The sequence below is a fragment of the Balaenoptera borealis genome (genome assembly GCF_965194805.1).
Source record: "Balaenoptera borealis genome assembly, chromosome: 14".
Classification (NCBI taxonomy): domain Eukaryota; kingdom Metazoa; phylum Chordata; class Mammalia; order Artiodactyla; family Balaenopteridae; genus Balaenoptera; species Balaenoptera borealis.
Genome location: NC_138875.1, coordinates 52,686,825 through 52,713,281, shown reverse-complemented (window position 1 = coordinate 52,713,281; position 26,457 = coordinate 52,686,825). Strand labels below are relative to the sequence as shown.

The 26,457-nt window shown below is 45.6% G+C and overlaps 1 protein-coding gene across 3 annotated transcripts in view; it reads left to right on the top strand.

Annotated features, from left to right (window-relative positions):
• Positions 1-244: 244 nt before the first annotated feature.
• The window catches only part of GATA6 (GATA binding protein 6), a 30,265-nt gene continuing 4,052 nt past the window's right edge, over positions 245-26,457 (top strand). Inside the window, exons 1-6 of one of the 3 annotated variants that reach the window (XM_082354138.1) lie at positions 245-501; positions 1,904-3,066; positions 7,398-7,564; positions 11,711-11,836; positions 12,981-13,068; positions 13,161-13,264. In XM_082354138.1, coding sequence (XP_082210264.1) covers positions 1,941-3,066; positions 7,398-7,564; positions 11,711-11,836; positions 12,981-13,068; positions 13,161-13,264 — 1,611 coding nt within the window. In that variant the 5' untranslated portion in view covers positions 245-501; positions 1,904-1,940. Of the gene's footprint in view, positions 502-526; positions 1,173-1,229; positions 1,402-1,903; positions 3,067-7,397; positions 7,565-11,710; positions 11,837-12,980; positions 13,069-13,160; positions 13,265-26,457 lie in introns of those variants that run through there. The other 2 variants (XM_082354140.1, XM_082354139.1) reach the window with 2 other exon arrangements.

Here is a 26,457-nt window from a genome sequence, read left to right as displayed (position 1 = left end):
CCACCTCCGCCCCTCCCCCCGGCGTCCCCGGGATCGGCGCCCCCTGGATGGACTCGCCCCTACTCCCAGGACGGTGCTCGCGGCTTAGCCCACACCCGCAGGCTGCGCGGGGCTCATTGTCTGCTCGGGCGGCGCGCTCCCCTCCCCCCGCCGCCCGCCGTCTCCTCCCCACCCTCTTTTCTCTCCTCCCCTAGCTCCCTCCTCCTCCTCTTCCTCCTCCTCTTCACCTCCAGCGCCCAGCTGCTCGCAGAGCGCAGTTCCGACCCACAGCCTGGCACCCTTCGGCGAGCGCTGTTTGTTTAGGGCTCGGTGAGTCCAATCAGGAGCGCAGGCTGCAGTTTTCCGGCAGAGCAGTAAGAGGCGCCTCCTCTCTCCTTTTTATTCACCAGCAACACCGCGCAGACCCCGGACTCGCGCTCGCCTGCCGGCGCCCTCGGCCTCTCTCAGCGCTCTGGAGCCCCCTCCGCCACGGCTGTTCTCCATGCGCAGCGCCCACCCGAGGTTCGGCTGCTTCCTCTCTTGCTCGATCTCTCCTCTTTCCTCCTCCGCACCCCCCACCCGTCGCTGGCCCGTCGGCCTCGGCTCTCCGGCCCTCTGCGGGCCGCGATCGGCTCCGAGGGTTTCTACCTTCTCCACTCCCAGCAGGCACCCAGGTTCCCGGGACACCGCGGACCGACTTCTGGTGTCTTTTCCTCTCCCCGAAGCGCTTATCTGCGCGCAGCCTTATCTCCGAGTTATCTTGGCGCAAAGGGGCGGGAGCCGGCAGTCAGGCGGGCAGAGACTTCTTTCTTGCTATCTAGTCCCGGTCTGTGTGTGGGTATTAATTTTAGTATGGTTATCTGCGATGAGCCCAGGCGATTTGGAAAAGCAGCCCCGAGAAGGCCAGTCCGGCTGTATTTCGCCTCCCTCCTCCACCCCTTCCTTGTCTCCCTGTCATTCTTCCTGCTCTCCCCTTTGGGGTGGCCTCGGCTCCGGGGCGGTCTCGCGTCCCCCCTTACATTTCCCCCTCCTTTTCTCTGCGCTCCGCTCCACCCCGCTACGTCCGATTCCGGAACGGTCTGGCCTTTCCGCGGCTGGGGATGACCGCGGGGTGGGCCGGGGTGGTCTGGCCGGCGTGGCGCGGCCGGCGTGAGTGCACGCGCTGGCGGCTGCAGAGGCGAGCCGTGTCTAAGGTGTGCGGCGCCGCGGGGACGCGGGTTGGGCAGGAGACTCCGGCCCCGCGCGCACCCCGAACTGCCTATGTCCCGAATGTCCGAGACTGCGGTCTCCGCCCTGCGGCCCCACCTTCCAGGGCTGGGTTGCATTTCTCTCTGGGGCTCGCGTTCTGTCTCGTCAGCGCAGTCCGGGAAGCTCTGGGAAAGCCAGTATGGGAGAACGCGGCGGTTTCGTTTTCGGGAACAGGTTGCCTTCCCTGTGCTAATGATTTTCACGCGGGCAGCTCTCATATTGAGGCATTCCGGGCCAGCGACCCCCGTACAGAGGAATGATAAGGCAGCGCCGACACGCACGGCTACTTAAAAAGTTCCTTTGTGTGCCATCAGCCGGGAGGGAGCCACTTCGGGGCGGAAGGAAAACCTCGGCCAGCCTTGCAGTCACCCTTGGGGTCTGGCGCGCGCGCTGATGAAGGATGCTGCGGAGGGGGTGGGAGGGGAGGGCGAAGGGACCCGAGCCGTGCGGGTGAGGGAGAGCTGGTATCCAGGTCCTGGGAGGATCCTGTGGCGGCTGCGCAGGCCCCATGCCCCTCTCCTTACCCACCCTTTGAGCCCGGGGCAGAAACGGGATCTCTGAGAAATCTCATTAGCTAGAGAGGGGAGTGGAGGTGAGATGTTGTGCAGCCTGCGCTTTGGATAACTCCTTTTTTATTTCTCCTCCCGACCCTGTCTCCCTCTCCATCCGGTCTCAGGAGCTAGAAGTCAGCTAGGAGCGGCGCCGGACCGTGGATGGCCTTGACTGACGGCGGCTGGTGCCTGCCGAAGCGCTTCGGGGCCGCGCCTGCGGACGCCAGCGACTCCGGAGCCTTTCCAGCGAGGGAGCCCTCTACGCCGCCTTCCCCCATCTCCTCCTCTTCTTCCTCCTGCTGCTCTCGCGGTGGGGAGCGCGGCCCCGGCGGCGCCAGCAACTGCAGGACACCACAGCTCGACACGGAGGCGGCGGCGGGACCCACGGCCCGCTCGCTGCTGCTTAGTCCCTACGCCTCGCATCCCTTCGGGGCTCCCCACGGACCTTCGGCGCCGGGGATCTCTGGCCCCGGGGGCGCCCTGTCGAGCTGGGAGGACCTATTGCTCTTCACTGACCTCGACCAGGCCGCGACCGCCAGCAAGCTGCTGTGGTCCAGCCGCGGCGCCAAGCTGAGCCCTTTCGCCCCCGAGCAGCCCGAGGAGATGTACCAGACCCTCGCCGCCCTCTCCAGCCAGGGGCCCGCCGCTTACGACGGCGCGCCCGGCGGCTTCGTGCACTCGGCGGCCGCCGCGGCTGCGGCCGCGGCCGCGGCGAGCTCCCCAGTCTACGTTCCCACTACGCGCGTGGGCTCCATGCTGCCCGGCCTGCCGTACCTCCAGGGGGCGGGCGGCGGGCCAGCCAATCACGCGGGCGGCGCGGGCGCGCACCCCGGCTGGCCCCAGGCCTCCGCCGACAGCCCCCCGTACGGCAGCGCAGGCGGCGCGGCGGCCGGCGGGGCCGCGGGGCCCGGCAGCGCCAGCTCAGCCGCGGCGCACGTTTCGGCGCGCTTCCCCTACTCGCCCAGCCCGCCCATGGCCAACGGCGCGGCTCGGGACCCGGGGGGCTACGCGGCGGCCGGCGGCGGGGGCGCGGGCGGCGTGAGCGGTGGAGGCGGCAGTCTGGCGGCCATGGGCGGCCGCGAGCACCAGTATGGCTCGCTGTCGGCCGCGCGGCCTCTGAACGGGACGTACCACCACCATCACCACCACCACCCGAGCGCCTACTCGCCCTACGTGGGTGCACCGCTGACGCCCGCCTGGCCCGCTGGACCCTTCGAGACCCCGGTGCTGCACAGCCTGCAGAGCCGCGCCGGAGCCCCGCTCCCTGTGCCGCGGGGCCCCAGCGCAGGTAAGGGTCGCGCCGCGGCATGGGAGTCGGGGCGCGAGGGGGTGTGGAGTAGCTACTTGACTTGGGCCCTGTTTGCAGGGCATTCCTGTCTGGGTGCCCGGAGTCTGGCCGCGTTGTTGTGGTGCTTCTGTTTTGAACGAGAGAGACTAGATGCGCAGATATGCCTCAGTGTCCGGGAGGAGGTCCAGGGACTTGATGGATAGTGAGTGCAGTGGGCAGTTGGAAGAAATGAGCCCAGGATGGAACGGACAGGGCCTGAGCTTGGTCGCAGACTCCAGTTTGCGTGGGTGGAAGCGTGAGAGTCCATTTGGAGGGTAACTTCAGGAGCGTGTTGGGCATACGATTCACCCTCTCCTCCAATACACACAGTCTCACCCAATTCAACTCTCCCAAGGTCGGGAGTTGCGTGTGTTTTCCTCAAGGAGAGTGTTTAAAGAGGTCCATGGTGGAAAAGGACCTAGTTGATATCTCCCTGACCCTCAGTGAGAGGGAAAGAAGAGAGGTCAGCCTTGTGACTGTCCTGAGGGAAAGCTGGTGCCGGGGCCCTTTTGCTTGGCATCCGCAGGCTGGCGGGGTGTCGGGCTGCTGCTCCCGCCTTCGCCCCCCAGGCTGGGACCAGGGGTCCAGGAGAACTCACACCTATTCTTCCTCCGGAGTTCAGGCCAACAATGTTTCAGTTTCCAATCCCACTCATGCTTTCCATTCCAGTGTCTGGGGGCAGTTTGGAGTGAACTGGGAAAACACAATTGTCAAAATTCCTGCAAATGCCCCATCTTGAAGAGTGTTTGTCCTGCTCTTCAAGGACAAGGGAGGGTGTGAACTGTTGTCTGGCCTGACAGACGCAAGTTGGCTTCTTTCCTCAGCTTCAGCGTTCTGGGTCCTTCTTCGTGCTTTCAGAGGTCTCTCTTTGTATTTAACCTGTTTGATATAACCTGACAGTCTCCTAAGACAAAAAATGGGCTTTTTTGGCCGTTGTTTCTTTGAGGGGAGCTGTGGGAGTCAAGAAGTGGCAAAGATAAGGAGGCACATCAGCCTAAGGTACCCTACCTGGCGCTCTCACGCCCCAGGTCTGGGCTTTGCGGGAGAGCCCTTCACTTAGGGACAGCAAGTCTTTTAGAGACCCTAATTAGTGAGGGTCAAGTGAGGCTCTGCCAGCCTTTTGTTCAGAGACAGCCTGGGAATGCTAGTGGCCTGAAGGTGTGAGGGACCTTATTTGAATTGCCCTCTCTCAGTAACATTGGGCTGAAAATCTCCTCTCCTCTCCCTGCAAAGCTGGTCCTGGAGACCATCTTTATGGTCTGTGTTTAGAGTGGGGCGGTGGGGAGGGCTCTGTTGAAGTTTGGAGACTTGAGAGCACAGAGCCCTGTCACCCTTCCTGCTGCATAGGGACCCACATCTGGCTCCCGGGAGCAGAGAGACAGGGAGAAGGATCTTCAAAGGATGGAAGGGGGTGGTGTTTAGGCTGTGAGGTTTCTGTCAGTCAGGAATCCAGCAGGGAATCCGAAAGGTTGTGTGAGTTGGGTAGGGGGCAGCTCTGCCTGCTTGGCGACGCACCTTAGCGTGACCTCCGTTTCCCTTTGCCCTCTTCCAGCATTACACAGGACAGAGAAGCAGCCCAAAAGACATAATCGGAGTCTTTGGATGTTTAAAGTAATTGGTTTTGTGAGAAAAATCCTTTTAGAGGTGGTAGCGTGCAATTACAGACAGGTTGTAAGTTTTTCAATTTAAACTTAGCCTATCCTTTCACTAATTTTTTTCCTTTCTGGGTAGAACACTGCAAAGTTAGAAAAATCTTGTGTAGACTCAGAGCATGTTTCAAAAAAAAAAAAAAAAAAAAAAAAAAAAAGGAAAGGGGTTTGGGAACACCCAGCTTTTGCATAAAGAGTCTTTAAAGAAGGCAGGAAGCTGCTGAGAATAAGCCAGTCCGGGGGTGGGGGAGATGAATGACCCTAACTTTGCTTGTCCATTACAGGTGTTCCCATGCTAGAGAGACCTCGACCCCCAGCACCTCGCCTCCCGGCTTCCTAACTGATTCTCTGCTTCTCCACTTTGATTTTTTTTTTTTTTTAAACAAACCATTTTTGGAGGCACTCTTTTTCGAGCAAATGGGCAGGGCTAAAACCTGAGCCCTGAGCTTTCTCAACCTGCACAGTGCGGGGTGGAGTAGGGGGCTGTTCTCTGGGAACCTGCTCCATTCACCTCTCCCTGGTGCTGGTGATGGTGGGGAGTTTTGGGGTGAGTTCTGTCTGCAGAGGCCAGTGCCCTCCCAAGCTGCCGCTGAATTGGGTTCCATTCTCGGTCCTGGGATGACATTCGCTGGCCTTGCCCTTCTCCCCTGAGTCTGTCACTGCCCAGGGCCACCCAAAGCAGCCAGGTTAGGAGACAGAGGATGAATTGGGGGGAAATGGTGAGAGAGCTTCCAGCACAATCAGATTTCGTGATTTATAAAAAGTAGCTTTTTCTTATTTTAGTTATAGGATTGCAGCTGCTGAATGAGGAGTGGAGAAAAGTGTGGAGGCAATGGGAGCTGTAGATTTTACTTTATTAAAAATAAGCAAACTTCCTAAATTTTATTTATCCAAAGTAGACTTGTAAGTTTTGTCTCTGGGTTTTCAGCTGACTAAAGAGATTTACCTGGGGCGTTCACACTGTCTTCTCCGGGACGTCTTTATTGTTCCCAGCCCGGGAGAAGGAGGCCAGGCGTAGGGCTGGGTTCTCCAGGGAATGCCCCAGTTCTCCATGGAGAGGGGCTCTGATAGGTAACATTTTAAAGTCAACAACAAAGACAAATACCTTGTTTAACTTCAGTGTCCTTGAAGTCCTGAGCATTTTACTGATTACCGTAGTCAATAGTGGCTTTTAGGGCGGAGAAGAATAAATCTTTGTGATGTGTTCTAAGTTGCAGTATCCCCATGACAACTTTGAACTCGAGTTATGTGGGAGGCTAGTTTCTTTTAAACTTATTTCTTGAGGAGGAAGGAGACTTGTTTTGCAGGGTAAATAATATTAATGGAATGAAAGATTTTTGTATGTCCAAATCCCATTTAAGTATCTTTACAAAAGTTGATGGTAGACACAAGCTGTAAACTGCTCGTGAATAGAAAGAGAAAGAATAGAAAGGCTTGCTAGCATACTCTTCAATAAACATTAAAGTGTAATGTTTATTTACTTTAAAAATTGATTCAAAAATGCTCCTTAAAGAAAGCCAAATTGTAACATTTAAATTTTCTGTAATATAAATAACTCTAGACTGGAGATAATTTAAAGTCTATTTAAAAAGTGCTTGATAACCTATCTCATTTTAGATAATTATTCATATTTAACTGATTCAAGGGGAAGTAATAAATGTTAAAACCATTTACTCTAATGGCTTCTTTAGAGTAAATTAGCAGGTTTAGGTTAATTGTGAACTCCGGAAAACTAACCAAGTAGCCAAATGACAAATATAATTTAAATAGATGACATAAGTTGAAATTTTAGCGCAGGAAAATAGGAAAAAATTTATTTAGCATCGGGACAGTCCCGAGTAATTTTCTGAATTGGTAAAGCATCAACCATTTGTAGACGTTTTGTAGATTGAAGCAGTAAGACCCACTTTGAAATCATAATATTTTAGTATTTGGTCCTTGTGGCATGAAAATCAAGCTTAACATTTATCTCTGTGTTTATTAATCTCTTAGTGATATCCCCACCCCCTGAGGAGACCTGAGTCATTTCTAATTAATTGGCAAAAGTGCCCAAGAACAGTATTTCTAATTTCACTTGTCTATTTTTTTACTGAGGAAGAGGAAGAGTAGTAGATACAGCAAATACCTTCAAAAAGTTAACTTGAGATAGAAGTAAAGAAGACAGCCTCACTTTGTCCGGGGATATTTGTGGGTTAGGGCAGGGGTCAGTGATCACTGTTAATATTGCAAGGCTTGCTGGGGTTTGGCAAGTGGTATATTGTAACTATGATGGATTTCAGTTTTGAAAAGCTTGGGAACAGCCGGAAAGAAGGGGTCAGAGGACCCAAACCGACCTCCCCACGGCTCAGCTCTGAGGTCCTTGGAGACAGTAGGCAGATGATTCGGGCCGGGCTTCCAGCTCTGTCTCCGACTGCCCTGGGGTTTGCACTGGGCGCGCCCAGGGGTGCAGAAGTATTGGACAAAGTGTTGGTCAACAGGTCGATCGCGATGACATCAACAGCCGGCTCCCGGCCGGGCCGCCGAGCAGAAAGCACGGTGGGGAAGGCCGGCACTGGGGCTCGGGGTGCTGGGGTGTCGGGGAGGGCCGCGGAGACGGACGGACGGGCGGGCGGGCGGGACCTCACCGGCTTCTCGTCCCCGCAGACCTGCTGGAGGACCTGCCTGAGAGCCGCGAGTGCGTGAACTGCGGCTCCATCCAGACGCCACTGTGGCGGCGGGACGGCACCGGCCACTACTTGTGCAACGCCTGCGGCCTCTACAGCAAGATGAACGGCCTCAGCCGGCCCCTCATCAAGCCGCAGAAGCGCGTGGTGAGTGCGAGCGCCGCCCTCCCCTGCGGCCCGGCCCCAAGCGGCGCTCTTCCTCTGGGGCCAGGGTCTCCCCGCCCGGCCCCGCCCGGCCGCACCTGTCCCCGCGGGGGCACCCGGGGCGGGCCGAGCGCCGGCCCGAGCGGTACGCCCGGTTCTCCGGTCGTTTGAGCGTCCACGAGCGCAGGTCCCGAAACCTGAGACCGGGGAACGGAGACAGCCCTCCCCCCAAATTTACACAAGGAGAGTGACGTCCTTAAATGGAAAAAAATAAAATAAAAGAAGGTGTAGTGTGCTACCATCTTTTAAAAGTACCAAAACTCCCTATATTTACAAATTTCTAGATGTACTTGTAAATGCACTGAAATAGTTTCGGAAGGAGATAATAAGGAATGAGTAATGTTAGTAACCTCCAGGGAGAAAAACTGAGGCTACAGCCCCAGGTCAGGTGAAGGAAGGAGATTTTTTTTCACTGTGGACTCTTTGGTCTGGTTTGGAGTTTATTCTTGAAAAAAATCATGCTTCTTTGTAACGTGCCCCCTCAAATGGATATGACAACAGCGAACCCACAGTCCCTTTCTCCCCACAACCTCATCCTCCTGGACCCCTTTGACTCTGTCCCTTCTACCTCTGGGCCCCTTCCACCTCTTCTCGGAGCCAGACTAGTTTTAGCTCCAAATTCCATCCGTCTTTTGGACTGTCCTTGAGTCGGGTGAAAAATTTATTTACTCTAACCTTTGTTATTTTGAAATGTGGCTGTTCAGAGAACTACATAGAACTTGAGAAGAAAATGCAGTCTGCTTGTTTTTTGCAAGTAGAGGATTTTCACCATCCCGACACATTTCACTATGTTTTATTAAAGTGTGGTTATTCTGATTTTCTTCAGGGATTAATCTCTTATTGTCTTGTGTGTTGTTAAGAAGGAAAGGGTATTTACTGCTGTAGTGATTGGAGAAAATACATGAAAGCTTTCACAAGCCCCACCGTAAGGCTAACATTTGTTTAGCTAAGCACTCATACTCTAATACCTTTTAAAGTAAAATATTTTACAGTTAGATGCCAGACATCTTAAGTATCCAAGTAATTTATTTAATTGTTATACTCTAATTAGCAGGAACAAATGCTACACATGTTGTTTGTGTTAAATAGATTAGAGTGAAATTGCATCACAATGTAAGTCTGACACCTTAAAGAGAAGCAATTAGTTTTATGGTTGTTTTGTTTTTAATGCATTTAAAATAAAGTGGCCTAGGTTAATTTAATGAGTGTATGTGTCTTAAACTTGGTACAGTCTCCCACAGCTTAAACTTTTCTTCAAAGGGCATCCTTAACTTCAGTGCCTGACTCCCTGTGGTTTTCATTTTTCTTACTTGCATCATATAAAAAGAAAAAGTACTGCCGGAAAATATTCCAAGGAAGTTCCTTGTTTTCATGTATTAGCCAATGTATGAACAATGAAACTGATTATTATTTTTTTGGAAAGGCGCATTGAGCTGAGTCCAGAAGGTAACATTTTCTCAAGATTGAGCAAAAAAACTGGCAGAATTTAGGTTCTAGTGGCATTTTAAATTTGATCTAGTAACATCCATATTTAGATGGCGGCATTAGTTTTGTGCACTTACCAGTAAAAATAACTGTTAACAGGAAAAAAACCCCAGTTTTTAACATCTCTGAATCTATTAGTTTTCCTTCTGTGTAGCAGGTGTCTTGGCAGTGACCAAGGTCAGCCAATGTGCTTTGTAAATGTGTTATAAATGATACCAATTGAAGGGTGTGTCTATCAATTAGTTCTCCTTGTGGGCTTCTTATTTATTGTTTTGCTGGATCTAGTTAGTTCTCAGAATGTTGAACCCAAGTTTGTTTAGCTAGCAGTGCAGAACCAATCACTGAATTTGAACTTGTAATACATTGCAAAATAAGAGATTTATGGTGTAACTTGAATTCCTTGTCAGTGATGAATATAGCTGAGATCACTTGTTACAGGAACTTTTATAACCCACTCACCTTCATTTCACATGTTTATGGGGACTGGCTTCACTTATGATCTGCAGTTGACAGTCATAAAGTTCTTTGTTATAATGGCAAATTCTGATAACAAGTTTGCCTCACATTGGCTCCAAATTCCACTGGAAACTGTCATAAATGACCTGTTTATAAAATGAAACTTCCTGTCCTGATTTCACATTTATGAAGAGAAAGGAGTGCTCTTCTGGGAAATTATTTTCTTTTAACCATAAAGAAAAAAAAAAAGCCCTGATGTGTAAGATTTTATGTTTTCATCATTTTAACAAGCAATTTCCCAAACAGTTCTGTCAGCCAAACATATTCATTTCAACCAAAAGTCAAACTGATTCTTTCTTAGCACCGATTTCTTAAAAAGGTGGCAGTACTAAAAGGCTTCCCAGTGTCTCTTTGGTTTTACAACTTGTCTGTAAAGAGTATGCTACAGCAGTACAACAGGATGTGAGTTATAAAAGCAAAATTCAGTTTTAGCTTTTAAATTTGCCAATGAAGATTTTGGAACTCTCTGTCTTTTAATCTGAATATTCAGTGCATGCTCAGTCTGTGTTTTTGTTGTCCATTCTTTATAACTTCTTTTCTTAAATTAATCATCATGGCCAACTTCCCTAATTCTGTATCTTTCAACTTGCTTTGGTCCCTGGATTTTCCCCATAGCTTTTTTTTTTTTTTTTTTTAACTGAAATCACAGCAGGTTTTTAGTTGCCTATCTAGGTAATTTAAAAGCAAACTTAGATTTTTGTCATTCTAGGCAGGAACTTATACTAGCTTAAATAGCCCCTCTTTATAATTCACACATAATAATTTAGAGGAAATAAATTCCATATAAGGATGTTATGGGTATAGAGGGAACATAGAAATCAGGGTGACAGACTGTTGGCCTTTTCTGATAAATTTAACCCTTTGTATGAACAAAAGTTGAGTACTATATTGACAGGCTAAATAAAATATAGCAGCATCACCATACATAAGACAATGCCAGCACTAACAGAATGTTGTAAAATTTGCTAATCCTTTGTAAAACGGATAATACAAAAATTCACGCAATAGGCAGTCATGATGATAATTAATGAGATGTATTAAAATATATTTCTTGCCAAAATTTTTGTACATTTTCCAAAATCCATTTCTGTGAATATATATAGACCCTTCTGCAGTTTCTGGTTTATTCTTCTGCACAGATCTGAGAAATAGATTGATATCTCAGTTTTCAGGTGAAGCAGAGACTCCCCAAAGCCACTTAACATGTTGGCAGGCGGTTTGTGACTGCATTTCTTTCTTTCTTTTTTTTAAATAAATTTATTTATTTTATTTATTTATTTTTGGCTGCATTGGGTCTTTGTTGCTGCAGGCAGGCTTTCTCTAGTTTTGGTGAGCGGGGGCTACTCTTCATTGCGGGGCGCGGGCTTCTCATTGCGGTGGCTTCTTTTGTTGCAGAGCACGTTCTCTAGGCACGCGGGCTTCAGTAGCTGTGGCACGCGGGCTCAGTAGCTGTGGTTCACGGGCTCTAGAGCACAGGCTTAGTACTTGTGGCGCACGGGCTTAGTTGCTCCACGGCATGTGAGATCTTCCCGGACCAGGGATTGAACCCGTGTCCCCTTCGCTGGCGGGCGGATTCTTAACCACCGTGCCACCAGGGAAGTCCCCTAGAACATCTTTTAAAAACAGAAAAAATCTAGAAGTTTCTCCTCAATGAACAATTTCCTCATTTGGGACCAGGTCTGCCAGAGCCTCTGACAAGACACACAGATAGAAAACATTTCTTGTCCAGGAAGCTTGGTTTCCCTTGTGCGAGCAGAATTCCAGAGGAGGGGGCACAGAGAAACTCATTTCTTTACTCTTGTGTCTCAGCCCTCTGACAACAGTGAGTGCAGGCATTGGCCAGCATTGTGACTGCTTTAATCTATGCTAATGGGCTGGAGCAAATCAATCTTATGTATTGGATGGAGCACACTTTGGTCAAGGAAGGTCAACCTAATTACACGTCAAGGTTTTTTTCTCAAGGGACCTCTTATTTGTAATAACCAGGTACATGCTTGTTGATGGCAGGGACGTGATACATTGATGTATGTAGCATATGCATAAAAATCACTTATATGTGTACACTTACTTTCTTGTGCTGCTTTCTAGCCTTCCTCCCGCCGGCTTGGATTGTCCTGTGCCAACTGTCACACCACAACCACCACTTTGTGGCGCAGAAACGCCGAGGGTGAACCTGTGTGCAATGCTTGTGGACTCTACATGAAACTCCATGGGGTGAGCCACCTACTCTGCTCATGTGTATACACATTCAGTGTCTTGTTTGTACATAGTTTCAGTTAAAAAAATCAGCAAAGAAGAGGGCATAAAAGTGAAAAATCTGATTTTCTATATGTACCTCTGTGACTCGAGGGTCCTGTTAATTATAATAGAAACTTTTATCTTACTCGTAAGAAACAAAAAATACTGCCAATTAAACTGTCACACAAATCCATAGTAAGACATCCCAATTTGAGAAATACTAAAATGTGGGAAAGTGCGTTTTAGAATTGATAAGATGGTAGTAAGCTTTAAAAAAAAAGCTGTAAAGTCGAAGTATAGTTGATTTATAATGTTCTTGTTAGTTTCAGGTGTACAGCACAGTGATTCAGTGATACATATGTGTGTGTATAATATATATATTATATACGTATAATATATATGTATTCTTTTTCAGATTCTTTTCCCTCATACGTTATTACAAAATATTGAGTATAGTTCCCTGTGCTATACAGTAGGTCCTTGTTGGTTATTTATTTTGTATATAGTAGTGTGTATATGTTAAAAAACTGTACACTTAAAGAGAAAAAAAAGCATGGACCCAACTAGAAATTCACACTAACTAGTTTATACCTTAAAAAATGCGAATGCAATCAAATACATTTATACTATACAAAAGAGGAATAGCTATATTTGATAGCTATAGTTAGATTCTACATTTTAAGGATAGCACAAGATATATATGTCAATTTTAAAAAGAAAATTATCCTTGGTGCATGTAAGGAGAAGAATACATGATCTCTTTGAAATAAAAATATTTATTTTTATTGTACGTATTCAGTGTTTTTACACTGAATGTATTCAGTGTTTTTACTCTGTAATTGAAGTTGTTTAAAACAATAACCATTAAGTTGAAGGAGTAAGTTCTCCCTGGCAAATCACCCTCCCTGTTTTTTTTTCTGGAGGAATCTCTGCATTTGATGGGGAAAGTGTAGTCTTTGTGCAGTTCGAATCTACGAAGTGTGTGCAAAAATTGGATTGACATTTATGCCAAGTTCTTTTAAATGAGGGCTTTCAGTACTGAGGTTGTGTCTTTAGTTAGTTTGGTTTTTCTTCAATATAATATTTATTAAACTCATGGCCTATGTGAACAATTTTTTAGGTGCCTCGACCGCTTGCTATGAAAAAAGAGGGAATTCAAACGAGGAAACGAAAACCTAAGAACATAAATAAGTCAAAAGCTTGCTCTGGTAAATATAACAAAATACTATTTGACTGTCAAGTATTTGCCAAACTTAGCAGAGTATATGTATATTTATGACGTTAATTTTGACTGTTGCAGGTAATAGCAATAATTCTGTTCCCATGACTCCAACTTCCACCTCTTCTAACTCAGATGACTGCAGCAAAAATACTTCCCCTACGACACAACCGACAGCCTCAGGGGTAAGTGTTAAAACAGTATAGACTCCTTCTAGGCTAGTGGGTTGCTCTCCCGGTATATTATCTCAAATTTTATCTTATCTGGTAGTACAATAATCTAAACCAACAGTTCAGTTTTGTTAGCTGATACCTAAGAATAGTTTTTAGAGGAAATTACATTTAAATGTCAACAAAATGACAAACTTAAGTACTTTACAAACCTCTTAATTAAGATCTACATCATTTTTTTATGGTTAAATTAACCCAAGTAAAGGCAAGAAGTTTTGGTTTGAAGTGCTTTAGATTGTTTTATTTCCAGGTGTTTATCTGAGTTTATATATGTATGTATATGTATATACATTTCTAATGTATATACGTGTATTATGTATTTCTAATGTAGATCAGGAAAAGTACCAGCTCAGTGGTTTTATATATCCCAGTGCCCATGGCATTTAAATTGCTTTTGCTTATCTTATCAACTCCAGCCTTCTTTCTTCTCTTCCTTCTTTACATTAAAAAAAAAAAATCATCCACCCAAAGCAAAGCTCATCACAATTAGTCATGTGATGTGCTGCTGTATTCGCTGATGTTCACCTAACAGTCCTCTGCTGGGCTAATGCACCTTGATTGTACCCAGGCTTATTTCAGCCTGGTGATCAGCCTGTGAGCAGTTCGGTTTGTGCGTGATTCGCGCCTCTGAGGACAAGGGTGCCTGGGTCTTTGTGAAGATCACAGACTTCGTTTCAGTAAAGCTGTAATTGAAACTCAGTTCTTCTCAAATGAAGAGCACTTTCCCACCCTAGCGTTTCCCAAATTTACCTGGAATGCCCTTTTAAAATGACCGGGCCGCACCCTGGTCCTCAGCGATCCAGGGCCCGATCCAGGGCCCGACCTGTGCGGCAGCATTTCACAGCCCCGGGTGAGGATTACACTGAGACTGGTTTAGGACGAAACATTAGCATTAAAATTCCTACTTAGTAATTCTTTTCTACATTTAATTTTGCTTTATTTGGGGTACTTTGAAATACTACAGATTCCTGGGCTCCACCCTGGATTTTCTGAGTCAGCGTCTCTGGGGGTGGGGCTTGGAAATTTGTGTTTTTGAACAATCGCCACAGGTGAAATTGAAACTACTGCCCTCGAGGTGTCTTTGAACCAGGAACCACGGAGCTGGTATTTTTACTGGCTTAAACAAACAAAAATTAAACATTAAAAAAAAGTTGTTAACTGCTTAAAAGTATATTTGATATTTTTCTTTGACTCCTCCAATTCAAACTCTTTTGGACTCTTTTTCTTTAATGAACAAGAAGTTTGTTCAGAGTTTCCAAAGGGAAAAAGCCTTTTTGCTGTTTTTGTTTGTTGCAGACACATGTTCTTAAAGAACGTTTCTAGCCTTTATAAAGGTGAACTCTGGTGAATGACTTTTTTTACAGGAGGGTAAGATGTAACTTCAAGGGTCTAAAGTGGTAAATAGAAGTTGTGAGGAAATGAAAAGGTCAATATTATTTTAAAATATCCTTTATTGTGCCCTAAGTCCTCAGAAGCAATTACGCAGCTTAAATCAGGCGAAAGGATGTTCTGGTTTTCTGAAGCGTTGAGGGATCAGCTAGGGTTTCAGCCTCAGTATCTGTCTCCTGGCTAAAAAGTGGATTGCTGCCAGCTCCAGCTCACTTTTGTTGGCACTACTGTCCAAACTTAGTGTGGCAAAAGCTAAATTTGAATGATAAATGGCACAGAAATAGAGATATTTGCCCAACAATGGGCTTTGGAACCTTAGTGGGCGGAGTCTGTTTTGCCCTTGTGGTTTTGTGATGTAAAATTTCAAAATTGGCTATTTGCAAGTCCAATCAATTTTGCCCTCCAGGGGAGGAACAGTGCAAAGGCAGTGACAGAGTCAGGCCCAGGCTTGTCTGGAAGAAGGACCTTGGGAGTCCAGCAGCTTGTCCCACGGCAGCTTTGGTGTCCCTGCATCTGTCTCTCACTTGGGACCCAGCATGCCAGGGGCGGCTCGTCGGCCAGTGCCTTCGGATGAAAGGCTCCGTTTTCTACCGGAGGCCAGGAGGCAAAGCAATTTTAGTATTAAAAAAAAATATTTTAAAAAGTACTTTAGAGATTGGGGGAGTTGGAGAGCAGTTCCTTACAAGGTCTTTCGCTGCACGCTCCCCATCACTCCCAGAGCCCGGGCAGCCTCTGTGGGAACCAGCGGTGTGAGCGGAAACTGTCCCCTCCAAGGATAATTGTAGCAGACTCAGTGGTTTCCCCAGGAGTGCCAGTGTGTGTCCGTTGGTCCCTGGACACTTTTCAGACCCTCCTGGGCCGGCTGGTTCTTCGTGCGCGTGGCTAGCGTGGCAGCGGCGGTGCCGTGAAGAGCCTGCTGGAGCCGTTATCTGTGAGCAACTGGCAGAAGCATTTGTGAAAGGCGTCTGTGTTGACAAAGAAGTGACATTTTCCCATTTTGGTCCCAGTTTATCACGTTGGAGGGCAGCTGGCGTTGTGAATGACTGCTTTATAGGATTTTGTCAGCGCTGTAGGTGAGGGGGATGTTATTATATCCACACAGCAAGGTTGGGTCCTTCTTCGGCTTGGCGTTTAAAACCTCCAATGATGATGGGTCTGCCCCGTGGGTCTCCAGCGGCCCCTGTGACTGACGGGGTGGAAATTAGTCATGCAGGGTTGTCCTCGTTTAATAGGGACAGCCAAGCTACAAAACAAAGGACAATCGTAGGCATACTCCCAGTGGAACAAGGAAACGGGCCACAAGCTCTACTTAGAGACGTAAATGGCAACGCACCTGCTCCTCCACCTTTCCTTAATGACTGTGATTTAAAGCACAGAGACCGTTGCAGAGACCGTATGAGACTTGCTGTTTTAATTCCCCTCTGAGAAGTCAGCTGTAGGAGATCACCAGTAGGCATTCCTAGAGGACTTCTTTTAAGTTCTGACGGCCCTGCATGTGGGCATATTCAGTGGTGGTACTATCGTGACCTGGCACCTGAGCAAGCCTGGCTGGAGCTGAGGATTCTGGAGCACACGAAAATCATTTTTGCACTGCTCTGAAGTCTCATTTTGTTGACTTTGTGGCATGTCTTAGCTTTCTGTACGTGTTGCTCCTCTGTGTTTTAACTAGACCTCTGTCTCATTTCTTCTGATGGTCATCAGGTTGCTGACCCTGCTCCCTTATGACTCAGTTTCTCTGTTGCAGGCTGTGCAGGTGTGGTGTGTAAGTTTTGGAGGTGGAGGGAGGGCAGTTCGTCTCCTGTGTGAGAACAGGAAGACCCGTTGCTGCTGCCGGCAGGCTGGTGTTAAAATAGCCCCTGTCTTGTTCCTTTGGAATTCTTTTTTTAAATTATTGCAATAAATGATTTATTTGCTTTCATTTATATAACATTTACTATTCATTAGACCTTATTATTTTTCATTTTTCTTTTCCTTATTTTCTCTGTATTTAAAAATTTTTTTTTAATTATTTATTTTTGGGGGCCTTGCCATGTGGCATGTGGGATCTTCCCCGATCAGGGGTCGAACCCGTGACCCCCTGCGTTCGGAGCAAGGAGTCCTAACCACTCGACCACCAGGGAGGTCCTATCAGAATTTTATAATCAGTTTCTTGTATGGAATTCTTTGTGTTTGTTAAGAAATGTGTTGAACTTAATTTTTGATACAGTTGATTAATTTTGTGACTTTTGAACTTAAAGATAAATTTCCTCCCAATGTTTTTTTTTTTTTTCATTCAGTCTGAAATCTTCTTTATCTGTAGATTTACTGAAAAATGTTTATTTAGTTGACCTAAACAGACATCAGATTTTCTTTGGCATTTATAGGCTCTGTGGATTGTAAGAATATTTAAATTTTTCATTGAATTCCATTTATTGACTGATGTTTTATGTTTGTTGTTATTAGGAGGCAAATATGGTAACATTCTATTTCAGCAGTTCCCAAATAAGATTTAATAAGTAGTCTCTATATATTCTATCCCTCTTAGGACTTGTAACTAAAAATTTGTAAAACTGGGGAGGATACTTTACATATATACACACATATATAAAATGCGTATGTATATTGTATATATGTATGTAACATATAATATACAAAAACTTTATAATTCATCCCCCAATTTATAAAGTTATCTCTTAATTTTCTTTGGGACAGGAAGGATTAATTTGATAAAGTGAGCAATAAGACAATGGCTGAGGATAAATAAATCACTGAACATATTTTGCCTGCCTAAAAGTAGTTCTGTAGATAATTATTTAACAAAAACTAAAGCCTACTTAAGTTTATATTAAAACTGCAAATATAATGTTGAAGTCATCATTAAACATATAATGTTGAAATAAATGGAGATGAACTCCATCTGACTAGCCCTTGCTTTATGGTCATTGTTCCATTTAAGAAGCATTGTGCTACGGGATGCCCTGTTTTCAGTGTAGTAAAACAAGGTCCTGGACATCAGATTGTTGGTAACGTGGTGGTCGTGGTGGGGACACGTGTGTGTAGACAGATCTTCCTGCTGGTCAGATTTGAAAGTGTTTTAAATGAGCAACAAAGTTGGGAGTCGAAAGTAGGGAGCCGTGAGTTCTGACCGCAGGGTTGGAAATGGCTTCTCAGAGGAGAGGAAGTTAGAATTAGTTGTGTAGGATTTTTTGCGGGGGAAAAATCGGGATAGCAGTTTCCAGGAAGAAGAAGAGCATGGTAACTATGATGCTTCAGGGACATAGTTTTAGGAATTCAGTGTGGCTGGAGTGTACGGTATAAAAAGCCAAAGGCAGGAGCTGAGATGGATAAATTAGGTGGAAGGCAGATATTTAAAACTGTTTCAAGTCAATTTTAAGTCAGCCTTAAGTAGGGTCCACACTATGTTCATTTCTAAATGATGGACTTTCTCTAACACCCACTGTGGTGTTTCTGTCCAAAAATGTGTTGTCATACTCCAACAATGAAAACATCCTTAACTGGGTGCATTTTGATAATTGATGTAAACAAATGCTAGCATGCCTGTTTGTACATTTTACAAGCAGGGTTTCCTTTCACAATTAATAAGGAAAACTACCTCCTTGGAGCTGGTGATGTGTCCTGACCTGAGGGGCTCCTTGGGGCAAGATGGTTTCAGGGTGGCTGCCAGGTGACCCTTCCAAATGGAGATGTGTTAAGGATGGTGTGTCTAAGTGTAATTCGTTTCCTCACTTTGTGGTTTGTTGTTGGTGACAGACAGCTTCCACAGAGAGAGAGGCAGGCATCCTTAGACTGAGACAAGGACCACATCTCAGATTCCTCTCTGGCTGGTTCTCTGCCTTTGGGTGGGCCTTGCCCATGTTTGGTCAGTTTCTCAGTGTTGAATAGGTATCTTCATTCCTGCCTCATTTATCCTTCTGGGATGCTCTGTGCCTAGCGGGACCCATTTCCCTACTGCAGTCAGTCCTAGGTAATAGCTTTATTCAATGACCTTGTCAGAAGTAATACCTCTGAGCTGCATGGTGCTAAATCTCATGCTAGAAGTGGTTTGAAAGAGTTAAGTGCTTAAGTGCTCCCGAAGCTGAGGGGCAGTGATTTAGGGACTGACATTTGTTGGGATATCTGGATGTCTTTATAAGGCCTTCTGAAGAAAGGTTAGGTACTTGGCAGGTTAATATTTTATATTCTTTGTATAGATTTTATTTTATATGTTAATATTTGCATCCTGTGATGAAAATTGGAAAACATTGCTTGAGTCACGTAGCTTATTTCTTTATTAGCAAGTTTATATTCCACTGTCTTTTTCTTTGAGTAGCTGAGTCACTTTGGATTTACTTGACACTATGAATGGTCACAAAATAATAACTTCTATTATTATTAACTATTTCTGTAGTAGTTAAATACTTGAAAGGAACATTCATGAAGGACCTACATACAGTATGAGTTGCTTTCACGCAGGGGAACTTGAGTGTGAAGAAGAGAAGATTCAAGAGGCTGCTGGAGTGGGGACCAAAGTTCCTGCTTAACTCTTTTTTTTTTTTTTTTTAAATACATTTATTTCTTTACTTATTTATTTATTTTTGGCTGTATTGGGTCTTCGTTGCTGAATGCGGGTTTTCTCTAGTTGTGGCGAGTGGGGGCTACTCTTCGTTGCGGTGCGCGGGCTTCTCTTGTTGTGGAGCACGGGCTCTAGGTGCATGGGCTTCAGTAGTTGGGGCACGTGGGCTCAGTAATTGTGGCTCACAGGCTTTAGAGCGCAGGCTCAGTAGTTGTGGCGCACGGGCCCAGTTGCTCCGCGGCATGTGGGATCTTCCCAGACCAGGGCTCGAACCTGTGTCCCCTGCATTGGCAGGTGGATTCCTAACCACTGTGCCACCAGGGAAGTCTCCCTGCTTAACTCTTACCTTGAATGTTCCACGCTCACCTTTAGGGTACTTGAGAGCCAGGCCTTAGTGGATTAATTACCGTATGGTTGCTTTGGGGGAGTTTCCTCTCTTTCTCATACTTTCTCATAAGATTGTGGCTGTAGGAAGGCCGGAAACTAGCTTCTGTCAAGTACCTTTTAAGTGCCAGATGTTTTATGTACCCTTTCTCTTTTATTCCCAATTATCACTGTACAAATGAAGTGTTTTTATTTACATTTTCCATTTGGGGGAGTGAGACCCAGTAATAGGCCCAAGGTTATCAGATTAAGAGGCAGGGCTTGGGTTTGGACGCAGGTCTGGCAGAGGCAGAGTCAGTGTTTTTACTCCTATGGCATACTGGATTAATATGCGATAGTATATGTGCTGCTGAAGCTTTTAGAGAGAAGAAATAACATGTTCTTTAAGAAATCTGACTAATTTTGGTTAGTAACTTCAGCATCAAGTACAGCTAGGAAAATAGCACTAGAGAAGTGATTTTCTCATGACCAAATACACAAGGCACATTGTATAAATTTTCTTGTTAAACATTATACTTATCAATAAAATGTATTATAATTCTAAGGCTTTGTTAGTTGGGTGACAGAAAAAAATAATAAGTAGTAAAATTTACTGTTGTTGATGTGCATGTGATGGTAAAAAGTCTCCCTTAAAATATGAAATACTTTAAGATCGTGGTATTTAAAATCCTTCTGATGGTGTGATTTAAACCCATACACAGTGAGTGCCAAGTTAGTTGGAACTTTTAGAATGTCCAAATTGCCTTCAATTTAATTTTTACAAAATCATTAAAAAAGTATTTCTTAAGAGGCAAGTGTCCATTTTCCCCCCCAGAGTTTATAGTCCAAGATACTTTTTTCTAAATGAATAAAAAGAGTTAAAAAGGCATTAATCTCCCACGAGGGTCGGCGAGAGAGTTGCACTTAGGTATTATTATTGCCTCATTTATAAACCAGGATCCGGAGTGACTCCGTAAGGTCATAAGACAAGCCCGCGTTGCAGCCGGGGCTGGAGCCGATGTCTCCCACCTCTCCCAGGGAGTTGGCAGTCATCACAGTTATTAATATCCCACTCGCCACTTGCTGCTAGCCATGAACATAAATATTTTGTTGGCATTTTATCTTCACGCTCCTTACGTGCCAGGCTCCCTTTCTTTTCTTCTTTCACAGACCCTTCTAATAACTCACTCACGTTCCTGTCTGACCACATTGGCCTTCGCCGTGAAAGTCACACGTCACCCTGGCAGGGAATGTGAAAGCATGTGGAGTTTGCATACTTTCACTTTGATCTGAAGGCCTTTTCTAGACTTCCCTCTTTTTTTTTTTTTTTTTTTCTTGTGTGCGTGTGCGCGTGCGTGTGTCATGGGGAGGATGGTGATTAGAAATACATTTACTACATTAATATGACAATGTCCCTGTATGTATATTAGGAAACAGTAAAACTGTATTGCTCTTTAAATAGTTTATAACATATATGTCCACCCAGTTTATCACAGGACTGTGGTTTGTTTAATAACTGACTCATTATCACAATCTGAAAGGCAGAATACTAGGTAAAGAATAAGTGTGGGCTGCCTTTTCATATGGCCTCAAGTGAGAAGACTTCATCTCAGAACACAGCTTTTCTTTGCGGATTACAGATGCTTTGCAGTTTTTTTGTTCCCCCTGCCTCTATAAGAATATACAAAAATTGTCACAAAACATGAAATAATGTTACGGAAAACACGGCCAAATTTAAGAAATCTGGCTTAGGATACTCTGAAATGTTATTGTTAAATGAATCTTCGAAGAAAATGAATTCCTTTACTGGAACAAAAAGTAATTTATTATGCGTTTCGTGGGTGTCTGCCAAAAGAGTTACTAGCAATATGAAGATCTAATGGATATGAATTAAATACAATCTGTTAACTCTGTTTAGACCTATTTGTTAATTTTCTCTGAAACTTTAATAATTAAAAAAAGCATCTCCAAAGATAGGTGTTGACATATGTGATCATTCGTGATTCAGCTCCCTATCATATCAGGGCCAGTACTCAAAAGAGTTTGTGAGCCAGAGCAAAAAGAAATTATTTTATTGACCTCAGATTTTAAGAAAGCTTTGAACAAATAACAGGTATTGATTTCAATGTCATGTTGGAGTCTTCTGAGTGAACAATTCCAAGTCATTATCTGATGATATTTAAATGATAATTTACTTGGTGTACTGCCCCTTTTGGTAGTTGTTAGCGTGGCATGGTTTCACCAGAGCTGGTGCACACGCTCCAGAATCATATTTTTATCCTATTAAACACGAAATACTTTTAATTTAAAGCTCTCATTATGTTTAGTCCCTTGATTCGTGGTGAAGCCTGAATACGGTCTGAAGTTTATCCTGGGGGTTCACGGATTAGCAGCTGGAAGGAAGCAGTCAGGCAACCAAGCGCTAGCTCCAGCTCTGTGTGTGACTATAGCAAACTGCCAAGGTTTTCCTCCTTCTACTAAAGGGGAAGAGTAATTCCTACCATCTGGTCCTTAGGAGTGTAGTGTAGCATAAGTGGGAGATGCCTGCAGACCACTTTGAAGCTCAAGAAGAATAGCACTATTTAAATATGACCTTGGAAGTTAATAGCGATGTGCTTTATTTGCATGGCATTTTTTTCATCCCAAGACATTAGACATAAATGTCATTCCCTTTCTTAATGGGGGGAATTTAGAGATGTAAAGCTATTGTGTTAACATAGTAACCATGTTCAGATACTTGTATTTCCCTGATAGCAACAATTTTTCATTCGTTATGATTCTTAGCACTTTCATAATGCCTTCTTGTAAATGCTGCTTGGTTCTTGGACCGTGGTCTGCTTTGTCTAGTAGATATGGCCAGAGGAAGATGCTCATCTAAGCTCCTAAAAAGCCAGTCTTTAATAAGATCATAATCCACCAGGTTTTAAATCTTACCTCTGGATCTTTTACCACTGAATTTGACTAGAATAAAGCCATCCATTTTGATTCATTTCCGAAGATAAACTTTTTCTTTAGTAGGCCAATGACTTCAAGTTGTGGGACAAACCCTTCTTCTTGCAATTTATATTTGTACGTCAGTGTTTTACTGATAATCCCAGAGTACTTATAAACTTGGGGCCATGCCTTTCTTTATCACAACATGCTTGCTGTGTGTATGTACGGATGCATAAAACAGTTTGCTTCTTTGTCCAGAGTAGAGTGTGTGTAGGATAATTCTTTCCCTCCTTGAAGAGAGCAGCATCCTGGCTATGGATATAATCCTGCCAGCTCAGGCCCAGAAGGGGCACGAGGGGTCAATGGGACAGCCAGTGAGCTCTCGTCAGTAAGGAATTTGTTTGCTAAATTACAAAAAAATAAACTATTCTGCTAAACACTGAGTTGGGTCATCGGCTGAGGTGACCGTGACTCTCTCTTCTTGAGCTTTATTGAGCCGTTGCGGGAGACTTAGAGGGTTTTGTTGTGATTGATGGTTTTCACGTGTCCTGGTGGAGACAGAACCCGTGTGTGTTTGTGTATCTTCCTAGTGTTACCTCCTCAACTGTTGGGTCACTTTTGTGTCTGGTCCTTGTCCCTCCATCCAAACTGAAATGACCTTGGTTTTTAGAGTGGAAGTTAAGGTTTATCTGAAAGTATTTCTCCTTTGTTAGGAACTTAGACTTAGTTTTTAATTTTTCTTTTGAGGAAGGATGCTATCAAACACCAGAGAGTCTAACCTAGAGGTGAGAGAAGAGAGCTTTGGCAGTGAGGGGCGGCTGGCTTCCCCTCACACAAGGAAAAGCTGTAACCACAACTTGCTTAGATGTGTAGGAAGGACAGACCAGAGGCCATGGAAGCTGACAGCCCGAATCCAAACTGAGGAGGCAGTGTGATCATCTTCAAAATCCTGTGCTCTGGGAATGATCACTCACCCCCCAGCCTGCCGGGGGGTGCCGAGGTTTGTTTCTCCAGATTGTGAGGCGGCATTAGGAGAGATTATAGCATGGCAGGCAGACAGAGCACACCCCAGCCGACTCCTTTTTGGTTTTCTTCCTCAAAACTGAAATTCATGTTTATAATTCACAAGCCAGAGAGCCTGTGTACTTCTTCTGGAAAGGCTGTGTCCTTTAAGGGTTCCCTTTGCTCTGACGTGTCACCTTTCCAGAGCTGCTTCGTGGGTATCGTGGGAGGCTGTCTCTGGGCCTGCCTGTAATGGGATGTGACAAGTAAAGGAAAAGAAAGAACTGACATGGTTGGTGAGCCCCTTGTGAGCCAGACACGGCTGGGCATCGGCTAGATGAGCTCATCAAGTCAGAAATCCTTGACTTCTAGATACGTGTCCGAAAATGAGCGGAAGGCTTATTTTCACAGCAGAACAATCTGGGTGATCCAAAGATCACTGTGCTGCCTCACAGGCCAGTGGAGATTTTCCACGTCCAGGTCTGCAGCCGCGACTTGTCCCTGAAGTCATTTATTCCTTTAGGAGGGGGGCGTCCGGCCAGTTGCTGTGGGTCCCCCACCTGACCCGGCCTGCTTGCGGTGCTAAGCCCGGCCTGGGTCGGTGCTGATAACACATTCTTTCAACAGGAAGTGCCTCCATTTTCAGTCGTCAGTGGGAGGGTGGAGGCCGATAAGCTGGGAGTGATAACACAGAACAGATTTCTGCCCCACCCTCGTCTTGCACTTTGATCAGAGAAAGAGCCAGGACCTCGCCTGTCGGAGCTGCCTCCCAAAGAAGGAAGGATGGCTTGGCTGTGGGCGTTCGGCGCACTCTCCTCTACTGTTGTTCAGGAACTTTCGGGGGATTAGGCTGGTTTAGGTTAGTGACGTGCCTCCTTTGGCTGTGTTGAGATGTCTGCGATCTGATCCTTTCAGGGATTTAAGTAGACGTGGGAAAACCTTAACCAATTGGCATTTATATTGGTGTGTGTGTGTGTGTGTGTGTGTGTGTGTGTGTGTGTGTGTGTGTGTGTGTACTGGGTCCAGGGTCCTAATAAGTTATCTCTGATTTTTTTCCCCCAGATTGAACTGATTCTTGAGAGGTAGCTCTTGAATATCCCCAATGAAGGGAAGGCACTTAAGATGACAATGTGACAAGCCAGGTTTCTTAAGTAGAGTTGTGCTAATTCTAGTCTTCTTCTGCTGTTAGAATGCCAGTTTCAAGAGCTCAGGTTATACTGATGCACCCATCTGTGTACTGTGTTCGGTGTTTTCACGTACCTGGAACTGTGTTTCACACGTGCATGGCTGGCTGGGTTCCAGCCTATGCCAGGTGGCTCAGAGGTGACCTCAGGGGTGCATGGGGGCCCATCTGATCCTCCCTCCACTCTGATTCCCCCCTGTTTTTCATGCTGCGTTATGACTGTCCAGGCTGGCTCATTTCTCAAGTACTGGTGCTTCATGTTTCTGTTCCTCTCCCCCAGAGTTAGATTGCAGTAAGCCACTCAATTAAAATATTCAAAAGGAAGGTATAGATGGCTAACTGGTTGGGCCCTCTCAGGTGGTCCCCAGTCTCCCACCCTACCACTGGGTTCTCTTGAAATACTTTTGCATGCACATGGGTAAGTTGTAATTATGACCTAGTTAGAATTTCTATCCTGCTGTGTTTCACTTAACATTGCATTACAGGATTTTTTCCATTTTGTTACATGATCTTATTTTTAATAATTGCATACTAGTTCATGAAGCAGATATCCCTTCGTTCCCACACCATCCTCATATTATGAGACATTATATTATTTCCATGGTTTCCACTATTATAAGTAACCCTGCAATGGATGTCTTCCTGTGGGGAGCCTTTCCGTCCCTTTGAATTTTTTCCTTGTAATCCATTTCCGGAAGTGAAATTACAGAGCTAAGTAGGGTATAAAGTTCTTGATGGCTTTGCTAACTACCTTCTAAGGCGTGCGCCAGAGTATAACCCCGCCAGCCAGGGATGAGGGGGCTGGCGTTATCCATCCCATCTGATCTCATCATGATGATCTCATTAGGCATTGTGACGTGAAATTTCAAGTTATTTTTTACTGAGGTACGACTGACATAGAAAAAAATGCTGTGTATTGCAGCATTCCGTGTTTAAATAGTATATCCCCATTTAAAAATAAGGTTCTCAAACCTTGGGCACAAGTACTTGTTTTATTTTTTTCTGACAAACTCAGATGTTGCCTTTGATTTCAAACAAGCTGATATTTTTTTCAGGAGCTCATCACTCACGTAATTTGGGGTTTGCCTGCCATACAGCTTAACATTTTTGTCTGAACAGAGAAGACAATAGGTATTTCAACAGTAGCTTTTGGGACTGTTGTTCAGGTGTAAGACTAATATTCAGGGTATTAAGGTTTCTTTAATGCGGCTTATTTGAAAAAGGGCCGATGAGCCTTTTTTTTTTTTAATTTTTATTTATTTATTTTTATTTATTTATGGCTGTGTTGGGTCTTCGTTTCTGTGCGAGGGCTTTCTCTAGTTGCGGCAAGTGGGGGCCACTCTTCATTGCGGTGCGCGGGCCTCTCATTATCGCGGCCTCTCTTGTTGCGGAGCACGGGCTCCAGACGCGCAGGCTCAGTAGTTGTGACTCACGGGCCTAGTTGCTCCGTGGCATGTGGGATCTTCCCAGACCAGGGCTCGAACCCGTGACCCCTGCATTGGCAGGCAGATTCTCAACCACTGCGCCACCAGGGAAGCCCCCTGATGAGCCTTTAGAAGGGCTGCAGGAGCACCTTGCTTTCTCTTTGCACAGAGCTGTCGATGATTAGAATAAGGTCACGGTTGAGGTGGTTTTCACTTAGCTCTGGCTGAGTTCGTAGGACTGCTCCCGCCCAGTGATGGCGGCACCTTGCCTGGTGAAGGACGACATTGGGGAGATTCAGTT